Raw genomic sequence first — 21,458 nt, 5'->3', positions numbered from 1 at the left:
TCCAAACCACCCTCTTTATTTCTTCCATCTAAGGGATAACTTCTAAAGCCAATGAGTCTTCTCTATTCACCTCATGGGGGATGGCCTGAAGCAGTTCTGAATAAGTTTCACATTGATCGGCCTTATGGAAGTCCTGAAAATAATTCGAGATATATTCTGCCAATTGACCCTGCTCTAAAACCACCGATCCATCTTGTTTCTTTAGTGATCGAATACAGTTTTTGGCACGTCACACCTTCACTTATAAATGGGAAAACTTTGAATTTCTGTCACCTAATTTAGCCCACTTACAACGGGCTTTCTCTGCCCAAAGTTTCTCATGTAATTCCACAGCTTTCAAGAGCTTTGTTTTTGCCTCTGCTTCCTTGGAAAACAATTCATCCGTCATGCCAACCTGGTCAATGGACCGCTGCACCTCCACCACCACATCAGTAGCTTCCTTGAGGGCAAAATTAGCATTTGGAAATCTTTGTCTTGCCCACCCCTTAAGCGCACCCTTCACAGCCTTTAATTTCTGGACCAGCCTTCCAATTGGGCCCCTCCTTACGTCCCTATGCCACACCTCCCTCACGAGCTCCTCAAAAGACCCATCATCCATCCAAAAACGATGGAAGCGAGAAGGGGCATTCCTAGACTTAGGCGCTACCGCTGAAGAGAGTAAAATAGGTGCATGGTCCGACACTGATCGATGGAGGACCTGTTGCGTGCAATCACCAAAAACATCTAACCAACGAGCATTGAAGAAACTTCGATCAAGCACTGCTGCTACATGACTTGTACGTCTATTATTTGTCCAGGTGAATTTGGGTCCCTGAGAAGGGGTTTTGATCAATTCATATGCATCCACCATCGCCTGAAACTCCGCCGCCGCACCCACATTAAATCTACCTGGACCCACTTCTCATGGGAGTAGAGTGTGGCATTAAAGTCACCAATGACTGCCCATGGAAGGGAGGAGGCGGCTAATGCAACCAAATCCATCCATAAATTCCGACGCTCAGCCCTAAAGCAAGAGGCATGAATCATAGACACCAACACCATCTGACCATTACATTCCAGAGAGACTGAGATCAGCTGCTTCGAGGACTGAATGACCACCAGGCGCCTTAAGGAATTTTTCCAAATAATCCAAAGATTAGGAACCTTGTCACGACGAGAATTATGAATTAATTCTGCCCTGAAGCCAAGGCGATCAAAAAGGGCATAAGGGAAGGATAAAGAGTCCACTATGGGTTCCGCTATAAAGACCACCTCTAGGGTGAGGTCACGCAAAAATTTTTGCAACGCTCTAGCAGACGCTGCCTTCTTAACTCCCTTGATATTCCAAAAAAATATCCTCATAGGAATCAATTTTTTCGTTTAGCCTTATCGGACCTCGAGATCTGACCACCACCTTGCTTTGATTTTCCCCTTTTATCCCCTATCTCATTCCCTTTTTCTACCAATGCCACCACTTTATCCACAACCAGAGCCCCAATCCTAGCCATCTCCCTTCTACTCAAAGTAGCAGTCGATGAAGACATGGGCATTCCGTTGTCGTTGGAACGGCCACCTTTACTTGCCAACCCACCACGTGAGCTCCCTAAAGCTGTCCCTGACCTTTTGGGTCTCGATGAAACTCTCACAACACCCTGAGTCACCATGGCGCAGTCGTCCTTAGGCGGCATCGCGGCTGGTTCATCGTTAGAGTGAATCCTAGTCTGGTTTGGTTCTCCTCCATCAACCGCATCAAGTTGGCCTGGGTCCGATTCCATCTCAGAACCTAAATCTGAACCAGACCGGTCCACATCATCCTCAGTTGAATCTGAGTCATCATTATCCGAAGAATCCGTATTGGATTCCTCTCCTTCCTGCGCCAACTCCTTTGGAATGGTTTCCATGCCACCCACCTCCTTATCCTGTGATAATATTTGCTTACCCGAATTGGTGTGGGCAGGATTGTGATTTGAAGCAATCAAATCAATTAGGATCTCTCCCCTCTCAATAGAAGGAAATCGAGAGGAACTAATGGTGGTAGGTACGGATTCAATCCCTCCCCCTTCAGCGTTTTGAAACTGCTATTGAACATTTGAATATTTTGGTATTAAATCATGTTCAAATCTTTCCATAGAGGTATCATTTCGACCCAGTGAGTCACCCCTACCCGAGATGACTCTATCTTCTTCATACACCACTCCAGGAAGGCCCGCCTTGTCCAGAGAATTCTGCTTCTCATCATGAGCCTTCTTTTCACGGCATGCATGCACTTGATGCCCCAGCTTTTTGCAGAAGCCGCGTTGCCCCAGAGAGTCCTCATAGAGCACCTACTGCTTAAACCAGAATAAGTTCTCAGTTCCAGGTTGCCTACGTTCAACCTGGATTTCATCAAGCCTTGGCGCCCCCACCTCCATCTTAACAAGGACTCGAGCATAGTTCCCATATATAACATTTTTGGTACGGTGATCAAGTGCAACTGGCTGCCCTAACGCCTTGGCCATCATCAATAGAACCTTCTCATGCTAATATTCTAATGGCAGATTAGGAAACCACACCCAAACTAGGGCCTTGTTGATTTATTTTTCATGGATACTAATATCCGGATGCCATCACTGAAAGCGAACATACTGCCTTCCAACCTTTACAGGGCTTCACCTCCACATCAGAGCCATATCCCCTTCAGAATCGAACTAGAAGATGGCGAAACCTTTTCCCATAGGAACCATCTTTACCTTTCCTTTCAATTTCCAAATCTCCCTGGCTTCTTTGCGAATGTCATCCAGTGAGATAAAACGAAAATTGATACGATCGATCAGGGCAAATTTGTACTTGTGTAAGCGATCCTCATACTCCTCATGAGGTATGATCACTTTCGTTGAGTTTCCGGCATGAACGGGCTCAGGTAGATCATCCACCACTGGAAAAACTATATCTACTGTCTTGGCAAACGATTTTTGAGCAGGGTGATTCCCACTCTGTATCCCTTTATCCAAAGCAAGCTCTTCTGAACCAACAATGGAGGCATATGATTTCCTTGCCACCCCTGTAATGGCCGCAAAACCACTTACCCCCTCCTCCATAATGTCTCCCATGGACACTGCCGGCACTGAGGAAGGGAGGGCCTTCCAAAAATCCGTCAGCCGGAGTTGTCTGCCCCTATCTTGTGCTAGTCCACCTCCAGGGTCATCACCAGGACTTCTTTCCGCCATCTTGGAAGTCTTCTCAACCGAAACTATCTTGGTACAATATATCTCATTTTATATTTAAATTTAAAAATAAAATATTCACCTTTCTATATTCTCTATTTCTAATATTTTCTTAGGTTTTTACAAAAAATATTTTCTTTCCAATTGCTTTGCTAATTTTATTTAGTTTCTTTAGCAGTAATAATTCTCTAATGTTTTTTTTGTCAAACTTAAAATAAGATCTATCCTTTCTAATTTCCTTCTATATCCTCTCTCTCTCTCTCTCTCTCTCTCTCTCTCTCTCTCTTTCTCTCTCTCTCCACATTCCTTGTATTTCTGGAACTTGAAATCAATCAAAATCATTTTTTTTTCATGATAAGAAACAATATTAGTTTCTAAATAATTGTTTCTTTATTTGGTTCAAATAAAAATAATTTTAGATTCTTACTTTCTCAAACTCTTGTGCCTCCTCTCTCTCTCTCTCTCTCTCTCTCTCTCTCTCTCTCTCTCTAACTTTCCTCTTTCTTTTTAAATTATTTTCCTCCTTTCTCTCACGTCTTTCTTTTATTTGCTAGAAGATAATTGTATTGAATAAAGGATAAAAAAAAAGAAAACAATGTAAAAGAGGAGACTCTCTCAAAGCTTAGCGACCTGGGAGAGCTTGCCCACCTTCGGCATTGCCATTAGCAGGAAAACTAACCAGAGGCCTCAAAGCACAAAATATGGAAAATCAGCAAATTATAAAAAGTGAAATCTCAGACGGAGTAAGGCATCTATTTCCAAGTCCATTTTGACTAGGGCAGACCAGTGAAGAATTGGAGTGGAAACGGAAAGCTTTGCTGCTGAATTAGCAAGAAAATCAGCAACTTGATTTGCATCACGGTAACAGTGGGTAATCTTCCAAGTTGTAGCTAGAAGGTAACTTGCAAGATTCGTCCACCTTTACAGAAAAGTCCATGGCACCACACCTTTTTGAATCATGGAGACCACTGAAGCTGAGTCACATTCAATCCAGAGACGCTGAATACCAAGGAACATAGCATGCTCTAGGCCTGAAATAACCCTTGATAGCTCAGCCTCAAAATTGATTTTCACTTTAAGAGATATCCTGAAATTTGCTATTATCCCTGCTTGATCATTCCTGAAAATTCCCCTGCAGCAGCCCTTCCAGGGTTACCTAGTGTGCATCCATCTGAATTGAGCTTAATCCAACCCACCTGAGGGGGGCATCAGAATACTTTAAGAAGATCTCAAGGCCTGCATTGGGGTAGAGAACTTCCCACTCTACGGGCACAAAGGAGATCAGAAATGGAAAGCACCTTCCTTGAGGATATATAGGAGTGAAGACTGATCTCACTTCTCACCAAGCCAAAGCAATTGGTAGCTGTTCTTGATACTCCCTCATGAAGTCTGGAATTCCTCTCCAGCCATATGAAAAATGGAATCAGGATGAACCCCGACAGCCAAACTCCTGTAACCTGAAGGGATTTGGCTTTATGCCTCCTTAGAGGAGGAAAGAATCAACATCATTAAAGACAGGCAAAGAGACCTTAAAACAGTCATAGAAGAGTTTCCATAGCTGAGAGGAAAAAGCATATTCAAAAAATTAGTGGTCAATACCTTTGAAGGAAGAGAAACACCACGCCTCTAGATTTTATCATCAGTAGGAAAATTTCCATGAAGAAGCCTCCATCCAAAAAGGGATTGACGAGGGAGGAGGTCTGACTTCCAAATTATAGAGTACCATCCAACCGAAGGATTGGGACACCAAATAACCTTCCAGGCAGTTTTAATGGAAAAAAACCTAAGGAAGAAGGGTGCCAGTTGCAAACATATCAAAGAGGGAGAAATTGTTTTTCTAATCTGACCAAACATACTTGAAATAAATTGAGACTCAGCCCTAGGAAATGACCAAACAACCTCAACAATAAAATCCGAAACTTTCAAACTAGAACCAGAAAAAAGATTCACATCAAGGCTAGACAGCTCAGCAATTGAGCACTCATGACACCATTTATATGTCCAGAAATTAATGTGATGGCCGGTCCCCACAATCCAATGCTCATTCTCAGTGACCAGGTTCCAAATTTTCTTCAAGCCTGGCCAAATTGAAGAAGACTTTAACCCACTCTAAGAGAGCCATCATCCTTAATGAACCGGGCTCTAAAGAATTTACTCATAATGGTATCTTCGTTTCGAATTTGCCAAGCTAGCTTACATAAGAAAGCATGATCGACATCCCTCAATCTTCTAATGCCCAAACCACCTTCCTGCTTTGGCTTACAGACATCATCCCACTTTACAACAATTTTTTTCTCCACCTCCATGTCACCAGACTAGATGAAATTCCTAATCCTCCACTCAACCATTTTAATAGGAGATTCAGGCCACTAGTACATTGAGAAATTGTGGATCGGAATTTTGAAAATAACTGATCGAAAAAGCTCCACCTGACCTGCCATGGACAAAAGATTTCCTTTCCAACCAGCTAGACGAGATTTAATTCTGTCTGCTAGAGAAAGCAAATAAGGTTTGCGTACCTTTTCTTTGAAAATCTCCACCCCTAAGTATTTAGGAGGGAGATGAGCACTTTGAATACTAAGGCAATCAGAGATAAACTGTATCCTGAGAGGGGCAATGTTCCCAAAAAATAACTTGCTTTTTTCTAAGTTGATATTTTGACCAGAAAAATCTTGATAATTAGAGAGAAAGCTCTGAAGATTTCTTACATACTGGGCTAATGCATTCATAAAGACAAATATGTCATCAGCAAAAAGGAGATGGGTTGGAGTGATAGCACCTCAAGGACCAGGGAGGGCCTTGATCTTTCCTTCCATCTCAAGCTTCTTCAAACCTTCGCAAAGAACTTCTTCAGCAACTATGAAAAGGAGAGGAGATATGGGGTCTCCCTGTCTTAAGCCATGACCAGCATCAAAGAAACCAGCTGGACCTCCATTAACTAGAACGAAGCAAGGAGCTGGTATAACCACGAGACCCACTTTGCCGAAAAATCAAATCTACTTAAAGTAGCAAATAGGAAATCCCAGGAAAGCAAGTCAAAGGCCATTTGTATATCCAACTTTATTCCCATGCCACCACCTCTCACTGCCACATGTATCATATTGGCTAATTCTGAGGCCATTGAAATATTTGCTGATATGATCTTCCCCTTCTGGAAGGCTCCCTCCTCTTCAGAAATAATTTTAGGGAGAAAATTGTATAGTCTAGATGCCAAAATTTTAGATAAAATTTTGCAAAAAAAAATCCCCATGCAAATGGGATGAAATTTTTCAAAAGAAGAAGCACCTTTGACTTTTTTTTAGGAAGGCTCCAACATTGCTGTGATCTCACTTATGAGACTTACACTGCCGTCCAAGGAGAACATGATTTTGGTTGGAGATGCAGAGCTCTTTTTACTAGTTCAAATCAATATTGAGTTACCACAACTAGATGGTTACTTAGATCGTTTAGGTTAGCTTAAGTTCTTATTATATATTTTTTTTTCTCTAACTCCAGTAATAGTTAGGAGTGGTTATTTGTTCTTGAATTCCTTAGTTTAATCCTTTGTTACTGCGATACAATATGATGGGATCTATTGAGTTTCTCATTAATTAAACATTAACTTTGATATTTACAATCAAGTATTTCAGGTTTTTAATCTCAGTTTCATCCTCGTTTCTCCATTTTCTTGTTTTCATATATTAGAGTAGGTATAGATGGGATGGCAGAGCTTATTTATTGAGTTCCTTAATCCATTTTATTGTTTTCATCATACTCTCTCTCTCTCTCTCTCTCAAAATGTGAGACAACATATATACCTTAGATTTTACCAAAAAAAAAATATATACCTTAGATTAATTTTCGATAACGTATAATTTTTACTAGTGTATATATATATATATATATATTGCATTTATGTGCTAGTTTTTTTCTTTTTTTCTTTTCCTTTTAATAATATGGATTCTGTACAAAAATAAAATGTAAATAGGGTTTCAAACATATGAGAATGGGTTATATGGAAGGATATAACACGGTTCAAATGGTCTTTTTCATTTTTTTTTAAGTTTTATGTTAACACATTACTCAAATTGGGTGCAGTTGTACTTTTTTCAAGACATGGGGCGGGCTATGTGTAAGACGGGCCACTTATAGTGGAGGTACAAGAAAATTTTCCAATTATAAATCTTCCTTGGACCTGTCAGGTTTGCCGTTCACGTACATTAAAACCTTTTCATTTTTTCCCCCTTCATAAATCTCATGTCCTAGGCCTTGGTGCTCACATTCCATTCTTTGTTAGCTTTATAGCTTAAATGGCTTTCATGGAGACTTTTTTTTTTCTCTAATCTGTCTCCTCTCAAGTGCATTGCTACTACATTCCGTTGCTGCTAACGAAGTTCCCAGTCCATCACTCTAAGCCTTATTCAACCATTCTTTGTCCACTCACCATTCTATATAGGGATGAATGTAACAACTATAGAAAATATTAATCGGCTTATTCAGGCCACAGAAGCCCCTATGCATTGTCTATTCCCAGCCATATCGGAGAAGTTGTGCAAGGATGGTGGGATCACAAGTTATGTCTACACCATTGTTGAAAGGATCTAACCCATCAATCTACTATGTGGAGTTGAAAGATATCAATATTGTAGGTGTTGATGTAGAAATCCGACTGTTGATTCCGGGAGAGAAACCTACAAAAAAGGGGCCGAAGGCCTTCCCCGGCCAAGAAGCTCTGATGCCTAAGTTTGTTTCAGACAACAAATAATTTATTAGAGTAGTGGAGAGGGAGTGAGAGATTGACCTCTTTTCCCTTTTATAGTGTAGATGTAATGGAAACCTAATCCCCATAAGGGTGAACTACCTTATAAGGCCCCTTCTTTTGTGGTTGACACCACGTGTCCTACTCCTATTGGTGGGGTTATTTCATGGTGTATCAGTAAGCATCCGCCATAAACTACAAAGATTATTCCTCTTTGGCCGTTGTTTTTCAAATATAGGAGCTCCGTGTATTTCACTAGTTACTAATGCTTATTCCATTATGTGAATTGTTCTTATTCGGTAGTTTGTATAGTTTATTATCAACCATATGGTACTAGAAGAAGACCGAGCGTTTGGCCCATGTTTGATCTCCTTTCCCAAGACCACCGCCTGGTTTTAGGTTTCCAACTATGACATTTCATTTCAGAAGAGCTGATCTAGTTGTGTAGCCAGCAGTGTATTTGCAGTGGGGGCAAATTATTTTTGTGTATAGTGATTGGAGCTTATCAGCAAAACCCAGCACAATTTCTCCTTCGATTTGGAGTTGGAAAATACAAGAACTCTCTTCTTTGCTCCAGAGAATTGTGGAACCCCCGCTTAAGATTATTTTTATGTTCTCTGAAAGAGTTTGTACTCAGCAATTAAGATAAATAATTCTATTTAATCACTCATCTTTTTAGTGAGGAAAATTTAAGCAGCCGTAAGGCTTCTTTTGATTGCCATTGATTGGGGTTTTAGTTTTCAACATGTTTGTAGGGACCAGATCAGTCCCTATTAACTAGTTCACCAACCCACCTTAATTATTAAGTTATGTTAAACAGTGCATGCCCATCGATTTTGTTTCAGCAATGGAATATCGACCAAGTTCAGGTTAGGGTCTTGAGACAAGGTCAAGACAAGCTCTAGACTCGGATCTATATATTGGGTCTCAACTTGGAGAGGCCTAGGACGGACCATTTGATTTGTTTAATTAATGATTTAGGCTCATCTAGCCGAAAGTATAAGGAAGTAAAGGAAGATGATATTATTTTTCAAAAGAAAAAGGAAAAGGGGAAAGTTTTCGTTTATCCATGGTGAAGGATTCAATCTTGAATTTAAGGTTATCATTACTACCTTTTATATATTGAAGGTTCAAAATGTCCTTTATTGATTTGGGAACAGTGATCTATAACACCCATCGAAGCACAATGATGGTAATTGGTGATAGAATTCTTCCTTTACAATGGTTTAAGAAAAAAATATGGGAATGGATCGAGAAAGTTTTCCTTCATATATAATTGTATCATGAATTTTTTCTTCATAATTGTATAATCTGCCTAAAACTCTTATATTATTTAGTAAACATGAAATCTAATAGTAAAATTTGGTATTTTTGGAAGGACTGAAAATTCTATGCACGAATGGTGAAGAAGAATCTCTATATCCACTACCAAATGATTGGTAGAGGTTCCTGTGAGGAGTGAGAACAACAATCTTCTATTGAACTGGAGTGCCACATAGATTATGGTGTAGAACTATAACCCATCTAATAGAAATTTAAATAGAAATGACTACATCAAAACTATCTAAGCATGGGTTAGGTTTCGTGTCAAGTTATAGTCCGAGGAAGGGGTTAGGCAACTCGGTCAACCCAGTAAAAATTAGAATTCAACTCTAGGTCTGATACACAAGTTATTGATTAGGCGAGTTGGTTTTGAGTAAATGCAACCATTATAGTCACACATGCAGTGAAAAGAAAACATAACCGAAAATGTAAAAGGGAAGTTCAAATTCACATACACCCACTCAGCTGCTTCGCTTGGTTAATATACAAAATGTAAAGCAGATATACTAATATCTCATGGAAAATCCTAACATCTAACACTTAACAGGTTGGACATAAAATGAGGGAGAGATTAAAATAGATATGTCCATATCCAGCTGCTTTGAAAGGGTTACTATACAGAATGTGAAGCAAGCATGCTGAATAATGAAAAATAATGGCGAAGCTAGCCCTAACATAGTACAATACAGTGTAGTTAATGAAAACACTGAATGATGAATGAAGAAATGGTCGTAATGCACAAATATACTGAAAAGAAGGAACAATAACAAGAAAACCTTCATAGAAAATTGAAAAAAAAAAAAAAAAAAATTGAAAATCTGATCAAATAAATTGAAGTATAAGACATTGAATTGAAAATTTGTAAAAAAAAAAACTCAGAAAATTGCATTTAGTAGGCCTGCGACCTAAGATTTCATTAAAGGAAAATCCAAATTTTACGCTGGCCAGCAAGGAGATAAATCTGAGAAAAATAATAAATAAAAAAAACTTGAAAATTATATAATAGATATAAAATGGTATAGTCTACCATTTTGAATAAGGAACGTTTGTGAAAATCCTACGAAAAAATGTGTAACTGATTGCACTTCATTATTGCCCTACTGGGACAACAGTTAATTATGCTCAATAAAAGTACGATAACTGTGGACACAAAACTCACAATAGAGGTCTGGAAATAGGGAATGAAATATAACTTACCCTTCTAAAACTTTAGGGAAATTTGTTCTTTAGTCATGTTGTGTTTGTGTGCTTGTACATGTGATCTTTTTTTGGTCATTGTTTAAAATGTTTAGCCACATGTGCAGTTCAAGAAATTTCTCTCTTCCTTTTGCTTTTGGGGAAGGCCTTAATCTCAAGAGGGTTAACTTACCCTTACACTATGTTACGCCAAAGTCTGCGGACGGTATGCCTGTTGCCCTGTGCCCTGAGGCTATCGTGAATTCTGAGTTTAAGCTTTGGGATAATACTCTCTTGGGGAACTTTGTTGGTAGAAGACCTCCCTTCTCAGTTGTTAAGGAAGCACTATTAAAACAATGGAGTTGCTCAGGTGGAACAGAAGTGCTGCTTCTTGAATCTGGTTTCTTTGTGTTCAGATTTTCTGCTGAAGAAGATAAGCTTAGGGTGTTGGAACGTGGGCTGTGGATTGTTGAGAGAAAACCAATTATTTTGAGACCATGGTCCCCCTACTTGAACTTGGCCTGGTCTTCCCTCTCTTCCATTCCTGCCTGGGTGAACTTGCCTGGTCTTCCCTTCCATCTTTGGATTGAGGAAGCCTTAACCATTATTGAGAGCAACATTGGCATCCCTCTCTTCACTGATAGATGGACCAAAACTAAGGAGAGACTGTCTTATGCTCAGTTATGTGTGGACATCTCTGCTGATAAGGATCTCATTGATATGGTCGAGATCATGGAAGAGAGGGGGAGCTGCTACCCTCAATCAGTGATACATGACCGGAGAACAATTAGATGTTACCACTGCAAACTATTTGGCCATTCCAAGGACAAGTGTGCTATGCAGGTCAAGGATTTGAATGCAGCTCCTAATGGTGGCCCTAGTCCTGTGAAGAACTCATCTACTGATGACGGTTTCCATATGCATTTATCGAGAAGAAGGCAAAGAGCTCCCAAGGACTATGTTCCTAGAAGACCTCAGGATATCTTTCCAGAGCCGGAGAAGGTGAGGTGCAGTGATGATGGAGGATGCAGCGGGAAAGAGGATAACATGGGTCAGGGAAACCGCTTTGCCTCCTGACCGTCTGTCGCAGATGCCTGTGGCTCTGTTTCCAAGATCCCCGTCAATGACACTCCAACTTGTCGCTTGCATGCTGGCACACTTCCCCAAGGAAGTGTAGGGCAGATCTTGAGGGAAAAAAATCCTCTGTTTTTCTCATCCATGTTTTTCCTTGTTTTGCTACCTGCAGAACACGACACGTGGACAACTTTAAGACCAACGCACCGGATGTAATAATCCTCACCCAACCTTGACCGTTGATCTTAAAGTTATCCACGTGTCGTGTTCTGCAGGTAGCAAAACAAGGAAAAACAGGGATGAGAAAAACAGAGGATTTTCATCCAACCTTGAGCCCCTTAGTCAATAATTCATCTCCATTTTGATTGTCAAAAACCCCCTATTTGGATTCAACTCTTATGTGGCGCATGTCCTCTGCATATCTAACGCCTATAAACACCTTGACATGGAGCCCAAAGCAGTTTTACGTGGCCTAAAGCATTTCTAGGTATTGAATGCAACCCAACCATGACTCTTCTCTTAACCTTCCGTTCCATTCAATTCGTACCCTTGAATTGAACAATGAACCCTCTCCCGTCGGTGCTCCCACTTATATGGCTATTGAAAATCAGGTGGTCTCCACCCCTACTGCTCCTATGGCTCTCACTCCCATTGCCCCCTCTATTTCAAACGTCCATTTGGTTGACCTCTTCCCTGAAAGGGGCCTCCCTTGTGGGCCTGTTATGGGCCAGGTGGCGTCTACTCATGTAGGTGAAGTGGTTCCTGGGCAATGTGAGCCCATGACTTTGGATGCCCATCTGAGTCAGAGCTTTTTGACACTGAGAATCTGGCCCATGACCCTACCCCTTACCTTTGTAATTCGGCTGGGACCCCTGGCTCTCGTTCGCCTGATTTGTCCCTTGACGAGCTTGGTCGTTCTCCGGTGTTCTACATGTGTGCTTCAGCTCCAATGTGACAATCAAATAGGTTCCATTCCAATATTTGCTCCATCAAAGAATCATCACGGGATTTGGGGATTCCTACCCTAAGAAAAAATTTAAGTGGAAAGAAATCGCCAAGATCTCTTGTTCCTTAGTCGATAAGAGTTACTAGGAGTAAGGGTAGGCAGAAGTAATTTTCTGTTTTGGGTAGTCCTTTCTTTTGTTTTGATGCTATAGAAGTGTTCTTGGTCTGGTAGCCGTAGGGGTCTGATCTTTTTGTTCATGCCTATTTGTTGGCTTTGGTGTTGCCACTGTTGATTGCTTGTTTTTTTTTCTTTTCTTCTTTTTCTTTCCCCTCGGGGTTGTTTATTCTCTTCCCCCTTCTTTTAATGCATTTCTTATTAAAAAAAAAAGTCATATATCATGGCCGAAGAGATTCTATCTTCACCATGATGGAAAACCTCCTAGACTATTTTTTATATTTTACCAGCAATTTTCCGTAACGTTTTAATAGCTACCGAAATGAAGTTATAAAAAGAATACTCATTATATAAAATATTATGCATAAAGAATTGATACAACTACAATAATACGTTGAGAGAGAGAGAGAGAGATTAACTTCTAACTATGGGGAATTTACCATCACTCCCCTACACTTAACATATATTTACTGAAACTTCCATACCTTTAACTTTTTTTCTGATACTCCCCTATATTTGAACTTTTACATCTTCTTCTCCCTTGCTTTTTTTAAATACCCAAACTAGTCGTCCTGTTCACCTATTAACCGGTCATCTCTCCTCCTTCTCTTATAATTTTCTCTCTCCTCCTCCTCCTTCTGCATACAAGACGCCGGAGATGCAATGCATGAGGCTAAGGCCAAAAGAAGCGTAGGCCTGTAATCAATTAATCCTTTTTTTTTTTTTTAATTTCATTCTATTCTTCCATTTATCTTCTAACTTCCCACAATCCCACCTACCCATCTTCTCCGTAGACCCACCCTGCAACCAATCTTGTAGATCAAATAAACTAAAAAAATGAGCATTCATAAAGAGATAGTAATTGCTGTAAAATTGTGTGTTTTTGGCACACACTTCAGTCTTTGTATTTAAAGGGTAAGATACACTACTGTACATATCTTGAAGAGAGATTACAGGGTATATATATGGTAAATTAACTCATCTTTGCAAGAGTTGACAGACAGGCCACTGGTCACGCCACTGATTGCATAGAGGGCATGAGCTGTAACATGTGTATCAATTAAAATGTGTATCATGTGTGTTATCATCCCCCTGCAAACTAATGGGTGGTAACCACATTAGTTTGGATCTATGTGACTTGAACAATGGTGAGGATAGGCCCTTGGTAAAGATGTCAGCAACCTGGTCCGAAGAACGTACAAACTACACCTTGATCTTTTTGGTAAGAACCAATTCACGTACAAAGTGATAGTCTACTTCGATGTGTTTGGTTCGAGCATGACGAACAGGATTAGCAGCCATGTATGTTGTAGATATATTGTCACAATTGATGATGAGTGGAAGGGAAATGGGAACATGAAGGTCATCTAGCAAATATGAGAGCCATAACACTTCTGAAATAGTAACCACTAGAGCCTTATACTCAGATTCCGAGCTAGAGTGAGAAACAGTAGGTTGCTTCTTAGATCCCCAAGACAATAAATTTGATCCAAGAAAAATACAGAAACCAGTTGTAGATCGTCTTGTATCTGGACAACCAGCCCAGTCGGCGTCGGTGAAGGTAGTGACGATAGAGATTGGACCTGGCTTGATGTCAATGCCTGCACCTAGAGTGTGTTTGAGGTATCGAAGGATACGCTTGATTGCATCATAGTGGGCAGTCGTGGGTGCATGCATGAACTGACATACTTGATTGACTGAATATGAGAGGTCAGGGTGAGTAAGTGTTAGGTATTGCAAGGCACCAACAACTTGACGACACTCATGGGGATCAACCAATGTCGACCCATCAGCGGCGGAGAGTTTTGAGCCAGAAGCCACTGAAGTACGACATGGTTTGCAACTAGTCATGATTGTTTTTAGTAGTAGGTCAAGACTATATTTTGTCTGTGTTAGGCGTAAACCAGCCATTGTCCGAGTGGCTTCAACACCTAAAAAGTAATGAAGTTCACCCAAATCAGTCATTGCAAATTCAGTGCTTAAGCATTTGATGAAGGTGCTAAGTGCATAGCCATTGTCTCCAGTGAGGATAATATCATCAACGTAAAGGAGAAGAATCAATGTTCCATAAGTGGAGTGCTTTGTGAACATGGATGTGTCAACCATACTACGAGAGAAACCATGCTTTAGAAGGAATGTACTAAATTGATCAAACCAGGCTCTCGGTGCTTGACGTAGACCATAGATCGCCCTGTGAAGATGACAAACATGAGTTGGGGATGAAGTACTAACAAATCCTAGTGGCTGGGTCATGTAAACTTCCTCTTGGAGTTGACCATGTAGGAACGCGTTTTTCACATCAAGTTGTTTTATTATTCAGTTGCGAGATATTGCCATAGTCAAGATAGTGTGAACAGTAGTAGGCTTGACAACACGACTGAAAGTCTCTTTAAAATCGATGCCTGGTTTTTGGTGAAAATGTTTAGCAACAAGCCGAGCTTTAAATCTTTGAATGGAACCATCGCTCTTAGTTTTGACATGGTACACCCACTTGTAGCCGACAACAATCATGTGGGTGGAGGCAGGTACCAATGTCCAAGTGGAGTTGGACATAAGTGCATTATATTCATCTGTCATAGCACTAATCCACTATGGGTCCTTAGCAGCTTGTTTGTAGGAGGTTCGATCGGGGATGGGTGGAGGGATAGAAGCAAGTAGAGCACGAGAGATTGGATGACGAGTGGTGAGAAGAGAGAAGGGAACCTTGATCTTTCGGGTTCCTGTTTGGGTCCTAGTAATCATGGGGTGTTTGTTAGGTGATGGTGGATGGGGTTGTGATGGTGGTGGTGGGGGCAATGCTAAGGATGAGGGTGAAGAGGTGGTTGGAGTGGGAGTGTTATTGGTGTGAGGTGGGTATGGTGATGGAGTAGATTCAGATAAGGAGGGTGGGGAAGGAGGAGGAGAAGGAGGGATGGAAGGCACAAATGGTACTTGAACATGAGATGGGGTAGGGCAAATGGGAATAGGAAATGTTACTGATGCCTTAGTGGACACATGATCTGATTTGTCTGCAAAAGGAAAGAAGCGTTCATTAAACACCACATGTCTAGAAATATAAACTTTGCCATTGAGATGGTCAAGACATCAATGTCCTTTATGATGCAGACTATAGCCAAGAAAGACATAGGCCATGGATTTTGGAGACAGCTTGACAACCAAATACACGCAGAATGGAGTAATCTGGTGTTTTATTGTAAAGTGCTTCATGAGGAGAGCGCCCTTGTAATATTGGTGTTGGCAGACGATTAATAAGATAGACTACTGTATTGAATGCCTCAAGCCAATATCGTTTTGGCATGTGGGCTTGAAATAACAAACAAAGTCCCATTTCCGTGATATACCTGTGCTTGCGTTCAGATATGCCATTCTGTTCAGGTGTGTGCAGGCATGAGATTCGTGAAACAATGCCATGGTCATCCAAAAAGGTTTTAAAAGCCCCTTATGTGAGTTCTAAAGCTCCATCACTTTGAAAATATTTTACTTTGGTGGGGAAGATGTTCTCTGCCACGATCTTGAAATAACGAAGACAAGACAAAGCATCTGATTTCACTTTTAAGGGATAAAACCACATATATCTACTAAAATCATCGACGAAGATAATATAAGAATGAAATCCACTAAATGAAAATGTTGAAGTAGGGCCCCATAAGTCACAATGTAATATTTCCAAAGGTGAAATTGACTGTCGTGCAGAGATAGGAAAAGGAATTTTATGGTGCTTTCCCAACTGACATGATTCACATATCTTATTTAATTTCTGGAACTTGGATTTATCAAACAAAATGGTACTTCTAAGTTTTTGAAGAACCTTGAGGGATGGGTGGCCCAACTGATTATGCCATACTATTTGTGACATTTGTTCCCCCAAAAATGCAGCGACATTTTGGTTGATGACATCCTTATTTGCATGTACAACATATAGATCATCCTTGACTGGGCCCTTGAGAAGTGTCACCCCTGTTTGCAAGTCCTTTACAGAGAAACCCCATGGAAAAAATTCGACTAAGCAGTTATTATCACGAGTCAACTCCGAAACAGATAATAAATTCTTAGCAATTTGTGGAACCACTAATATATTCTGAAGATGTAAAGTTGATGGGGGTGGGTAAAGTTGATGAACCGGTTTGAGATATGGGAATGCTCTTATCATCACCAAGGTAGACCTGATCTGAACGATTGTAGTTGATAGACTGTTTTAGTAATGTAGGGTCAAAGGTCATGTGGGAGGTGGCTCCAGAATCAGCAATCCATTGTGCATCGATACGAGAGGACACAAGGGGCTTGGATGGATATTCAGGAGGACTCACGTGAAGACCAGCAAAGGTGGAAGTTGGTGGAGCATTGCTGTTTCGGATTGTAGAGTATCTGAAATAACATTTACTTGCTGCATGACCCATTTAGCACAGATCTGACACTTAATGGAACCGGTAGAAGGATTAGATGGCCGTGTAAACTTCTAAGAAAATTCTTGAGAAGGAAAAGATTGATTTCCTTGTTTTGGAGGTGAGAGTGACTGATTTTGCTTGAAGGAATCAGAACCCTTCCCTTTAAACTTTTGAAGTTGTTGGAATTGGTAGAAAGAAGTGCCATTTGAGATTGAACATCAGTGATGGTAGAGGATCGGTTACCATAGCCACGACAGAGTCGTTGTTCATGAGTGAGCAGCTTTGCACGAAGATCAAAAAAAGAAAGCAAGTTTGTGCTATTTTCCATTGTGATGACAAAGGTTTCATATTTAGGTCCTAGGCCATTTAAGGTGTAGCCTACAAGGTCTGTATCTTTGACTTGTTCATCTATAGTAGCAAGAGAGTCAGCTAAGGACTTGACATGATGAACGTAGTCAGTGATGGTGGAGCCCCTTTTCTGAAATGTCTAAAGCTCACTTCGTAGGTAGTTTCGTCTTGCTGAGGACTGTTGTTGAAATAGTGCAGCTAGTGCATCCCATACATCCTTTGCCGTTTTGAGACCAAGTATGTGAGAAGAGAGAGATTCTTGGAGTGTGGCATTGATGCAGGCTCGAACAAAGTGATCGGTTTTTCCCCAAGTATAAAACGTAGGATTCGGGATGGTGGTAGAGATAGTTGACCCTATTGAATCAAAGGAGGAGGTTATGGTTGTAGGTGGTGGTGTTTTAGAACCATCAACATGCTCCATCAAACCGGAGCTAATAAAGATAGATTCAAGTTGCTCCCTCCACAATAGGCAGTTATTTCCATCCAGCTAGACTGAGACAAGATTGGAGAGGTTGGTAATTGGAAATAGTGAAGGTGAAGAGGCCATTGAAAAAAAAATTGCAAGTGGCTCTTGATACCATAAAGAGATAGTAATTGCTGTAAAATCGTGTGTTTTTGGCACACACTTCAGTCTTTGTATTTAAAGGGTAAGATACACTGCTGTACATATCTTGAAGAGAGATTACAGGGTATATATATGGTAAATTAGCTCATCCTGGCAAGAGTTGACAGTCACGCCATTGGTCACGCCACTAATTGCATGGAGGGCATGAGCTGTAACATGTGTATCATGTGTCTTATCAATTCACGATCATTGATGTCAGACAGTGCACTCCATTTTTGGATTTTTCCAATTTCGTGTGTTTTAAAATAAATTTCCATAAACTCAATGAAAACTACAAGAAGAAAATTGCAGAGGCAAGGGGGAAATAAAAAAAAAACAAATTTCTGAATGGGAAACTTGAAAATGAGGGCATCCAAATGAATCAAAACAAAAGAGAAGGAATTATGGGTAAGATCATGGGGGAAAAAAAGAGTTGGTCCAGTTGGTTTTGGCTTTAAATTCAATTTACCTTGATCAAACGAGAATGAGAGGAAGAGAAGAAGAAACACCATGGCTTAAATGCCAAGAGGATAAGGATGATTATTATAATCAGCATAAGCAGAAGCAGTTCTGTAATGCTCTCTGCCATTGGTATTGCCATTGTAGCTTGGAAAGGCAAAGAGGAAGAGGAGAAGAGTGAGAATGGTGCTTTGAAACGGCCACATATAAGACAGGTTGAATCGTGGGTGCACCGGGGTGTAGGTGTGGTGATGCATTCCTGACAGTTGAGTTGCAGGTGCTGCAGGATGGGCTAGAGAGGAACCATTAGGGAGGGGATGAGAAGCTGGCATCTTTGTTGCCATTGCCTTTACCAGGCACTGGTCTCTATACCGTCGAGATTTCCAGCGTCACCAATGGGAGATTGTGCATGTATGAAGTTCAGGCCTAAGCTAGCGGCAGTGATAGTTGAGGGGATTTGAAGCCGGTAGACATAGATGGGTATGCTGGGATAGCAGGTTCCACAATCCACCCGAGAAAAGAAACTAAGGGGTGGAGACTTGTGCCAAGCAAGACCTTGTACCCTTTTGCCTTGTATGCACGAGGAGGAGAAGAAGGAAAGAGAAAATAATAAGAGAGAGAAAGAGAGATGAACTGGTTAACATGTGAAAAGAGCGGCAATCTGGTCATTTAAAAAGAGTAAGGGAGAAAAATATGTAAAAATTCAAGTATAAGGGAGTATCAAAAAAAAAATAAAATTAAAGGTATTAGTAAATAGAGGTTGAGTGTAGGGGAGTGAGTAAATTTCCCTCCAACTATTCATTTTGTTCTCCAAGTTAATGCAGTTACCTTTAAGTTATAAATCTTCGTTGAGCTGGCAGTATTTTTTGTTCACATTATAACCTTACCATCTATTTCTCCTTCATTAACATAAGACAAAAGTGCCAACCGTTTCTTATCACATCCTTCAGTACTACGTTTAATTTGGTTCTATATTAGGATAATTTTCAATTATAAATCTCTTACTCCTCTGGCCTTGGTGCTTACATTCTGTGGCCTTGGTATAAATTTCAGTCATTGTTAACCATCTACCAGTCCATTCGTCCGCACCAGAAAGTGCCCTAATGGGAAGGACAATGTGCATGTTCTTTCTGAGACTTCTCTCAATTGCATTACTACTACAGTCTACTTTGGCACAATCTGGTAGCCTCAGTCTCAAGCTCATCCACCGAGATTCAGTGGAGTCACCTCTCTATCCAGGTAAGCTTTCAAGTGAAGAGAGAAGTTCTAGGTATGTTAATCAAACTATAGCCCATGCTCATCGGCAGATCCAAATAGCTAGAGGTAACCAAAACGAGTTGATACATCCCAACGAGATAAGTATTCCTGTTGATTTCCATGGTTTCTACTTTATAGTGATAGTGGGCATCGGTACAATTGATGGCCAATATCAAAACTATTATTTCATTTTAGATACTGGGAGCAATCTAGTGTGGTTGCAATGTGAAGGATGCAAAAATTGTTTCCCTCAAAGATCCCCACTATTTGGGCATGCCACATCAACTACTTATCATCCTCTTCGATGTGATGTTGAGCCTCTCAACCCCCTCTGTACACCCGGTGAATGCTGGGAAGATACAAGTTTATGCTCATACAAAGTACGATATGCGGATGCTGAGGGTCCATTAACAGAGGGAGTCCTTGCAAGTGAAAAATTTACATTCAATAATGCTGGGGGCACAGAGTCTATCAATGGCATAGTCTTTGGTTGTGGCTTGAACAATATTAAATTTGATACTCAATTTATACCAAATAACGAGATAGCTGGTATAATGGGTATGGGGTCTGGACCTCGATCCTTCATTTCGCAGCTGGGCGACCGATTCCAGCATCGATTCTCATATTGCTTGCAGCCAATGAATGGTAATCAAGGGATTAATACATATCTACGGTTCGGAGAAGACGCGAAAATAAATCCACAAGGCCGAGTAGTAAAAGCTACCCCAATTTTGGGAGGACCTGCTGTAGGTAAATACTACTTGAACTTGTTATCTATCAGCATTGCAGATCAACGTATTTCCAATCCTCCTCTAACTCTTTGGCGGACATTAATAGACTCAGGAAGTCCCTACAGTTTATTTCCCCCAGGCCCTTTTGCAAGTGTGAAATCTTATCTGTTAAGTTACTTGCAGCCTTATAATGTGAAGACAATCCGATCAAGGGATCAATTGGATCTATGTTTTGATCGGCCTAATGGGTTCAACAAATTTCCGAGCATCACATTCCATTTCAGAAATGCTGATCTTGTTCTTGGGCCTGAAAATTCATTTGAGATTAAGGATGATTACTTTTGCTTAGCAATGGTATATTTTGAGGATTTAACAGATATTCTGATCGGAACATACCAACAAGCGAATTTCCGGTTCTTATATGATTTACATGGAAGTATCCTCTCGTTCTCTCCGGAGGACTGCTCCAATGATTCTTAATTAGAGATAATGCATGTAATAGCTTGTAATGCTTATGATAATATGTATGTCCATGTTCCAATAAAATCAATAGCTTTATATCTAATTTCATTCCGTTTGGGCTAATACGTATGTCCATGTTTTACATACTTAAGCGAATATACGTATGTCCATGTTTTGGGCTAATAGCCTATTTTTTGTGTGTGTGTGTGTGTGTGTGTGTGTGTGTGTGAGAGAGAGAGAGAGAGAGAGAGAGAGAGAGAGAGGGATTCGACTTCACCTGAGCACCCATCGCCTAAGTCAGACCATTGCTACCTGGCCAAGCTCCATGTGTCCAGGCAAAGATCCAACACTTTGAAAAGAGGCACGGTGAGCGAGGCATTGACAGAGACACGAAAAGCGAGGCATCGAGAACCGTTAGATATTAGCCTGGAAAGGTGGCGCTGGCCAGGTAGCTATGGCCAAGACCAGGGCGATGGGAGCTCAGGAGAGGAGCCGGATCAGAGAGAGAGAGAGAGAGAGAGAGAGAGAGAGAGAGAGAGAGAGATTTTAATTTTATAAATCATCCTCAGTTCTACATTTAATCTGGCCTTGGTAAGAGG

General features: G+C 40.7%; 4 protein-coding genes across 4 annotated transcripts; 2 read left to right on the top strand and 2 right to left on the bottom strand.

Moving 5' to 3' along the window:
- Positions 1 to 241: 241 nt before the first annotated feature.
- LOC122077892 lies at positions 242 to 3,185 on the bottom strand. The gene is made up of 5 exons (XM_042643789.1): positions 2,709 to 3,185; positions 2,172 to 2,303; positions 1,443 to 2,054; positions 889 to 1,314; positions 242 to 697 (listed from the first exon to the last, which is right to left on the bottom strand). The coding sequence occupies exons 1-5, from the start codon at positions 3,183 to 3,185 to the stop codon at positions 242 to 244; spliced, it is 2,103 nt and encodes a 700-aa protein (XP_042499723.1).
- Positions 3,186 to 10,647: 7,462 nt separating this feature from the next.
- On the top strand, positions 10,648 to 11,496 carry LOC122077891. The gene has a single exon (XM_042643788.1). The coding sequence runs from the start codon at positions 10,648 to 10,650 to the stop codon at positions 11,494 to 11,496; it is 849 nt and encodes a 282-aa protein (XP_042499722.1).
- Positions 11,497 to 13,816: 2,320 nt separating this feature from the next.
- Positions 13,817 to 14,866, bottom strand: LOC122077890 (uncharacterized mitochondrial protein AtMg00810-like). The gene has a single exon (XM_042643787.1). The coding sequence runs from the start codon at positions 14,864 to 14,866 to the stop codon at positions 13,817 to 13,819; it is 1,050 nt and encodes a 349-aa protein (XP_042499721.1).
- Positions 14,867 to 19,524: 4,658 nt separating this feature from the next.
- Positions 19,525 to 20,877, top strand: LOC122077889 (aspartic proteinase CDR1-like). Its single transcript, XM_042643786.1, has one exon. It carries the CDS (start codon positions 19,525 to 19,527, stop codon positions 20,875 to 20,877), a length of 1,353 nt encoding a protein of 450 aa, XP_042499720.1.
- Positions 20,878 to 21,458: the final 581 nt, after the last annotated feature.

The sequence above is a fragment of the Macadamia integrifolia genome, chromosome 5 (genome assembly GCF_013358625.1).
Source record: "Macadamia integrifolia cultivar HAES 741 chromosome 5, SCU_Mint_v3, whole genome shotgun sequence".
Taxonomy (NCBI): domain Eukaryota; kingdom Viridiplantae; phylum Streptophyta; class Magnoliopsida; order Proteales; family Proteaceae; genus Macadamia; species Macadamia integrifolia.
Note: the sequence above shows the minus strand (reverse complement) of the source record. Positions and strands in the feature narration are given on the sequence as shown.

Excerpts from the sequence above, each read along its gene's own strand:
- LOC122077890 (XM_042643787.1), bottom strand. The coding sequence starts at position 14,866 with ATGACCCAGCCACTAGGATTTGTTAGTACTTCATCCCCAACTCATGTT.
- LOC122077891 (XM_042643788.1), top strand. The coding sequence starts at position 10,648 with ATGCCTGTTGCCCTGTGCCCTGAGGCTATCGTGAATTCTGAGTTTAAG.
- LOC122077892 (XM_042643789.1), bottom strand. The coding sequence starts at position 3,185 with ATGGCGGAAAGAAGTCCTGGTGATGACCCTGGAGGTGGACTAGCACAA. Across the intron at positions 2,304-2,708 it reads TTTGGAAATTGAAAGGAAAG|GTGCTCTATGAGGACTCTCT; the intron begins GTAAAGATGGTT and ends TTTAAGCAGTAG. Across the intron at positions 2,055-2,171 it reads AGGCGGGCCTTCCTGGAGTG|TTTCAAAACGCTGAAGGGGG; the intron begins GTGTATGAAGAA and ends GTTCAATAGCAG.
- LOC122077889 (XM_042643786.1), top strand. The coding sequence starts at position 19,525 with ATGTGCATGTTCTTTCTGAGACTTCTCTCAATTGCATTACTACTACAG.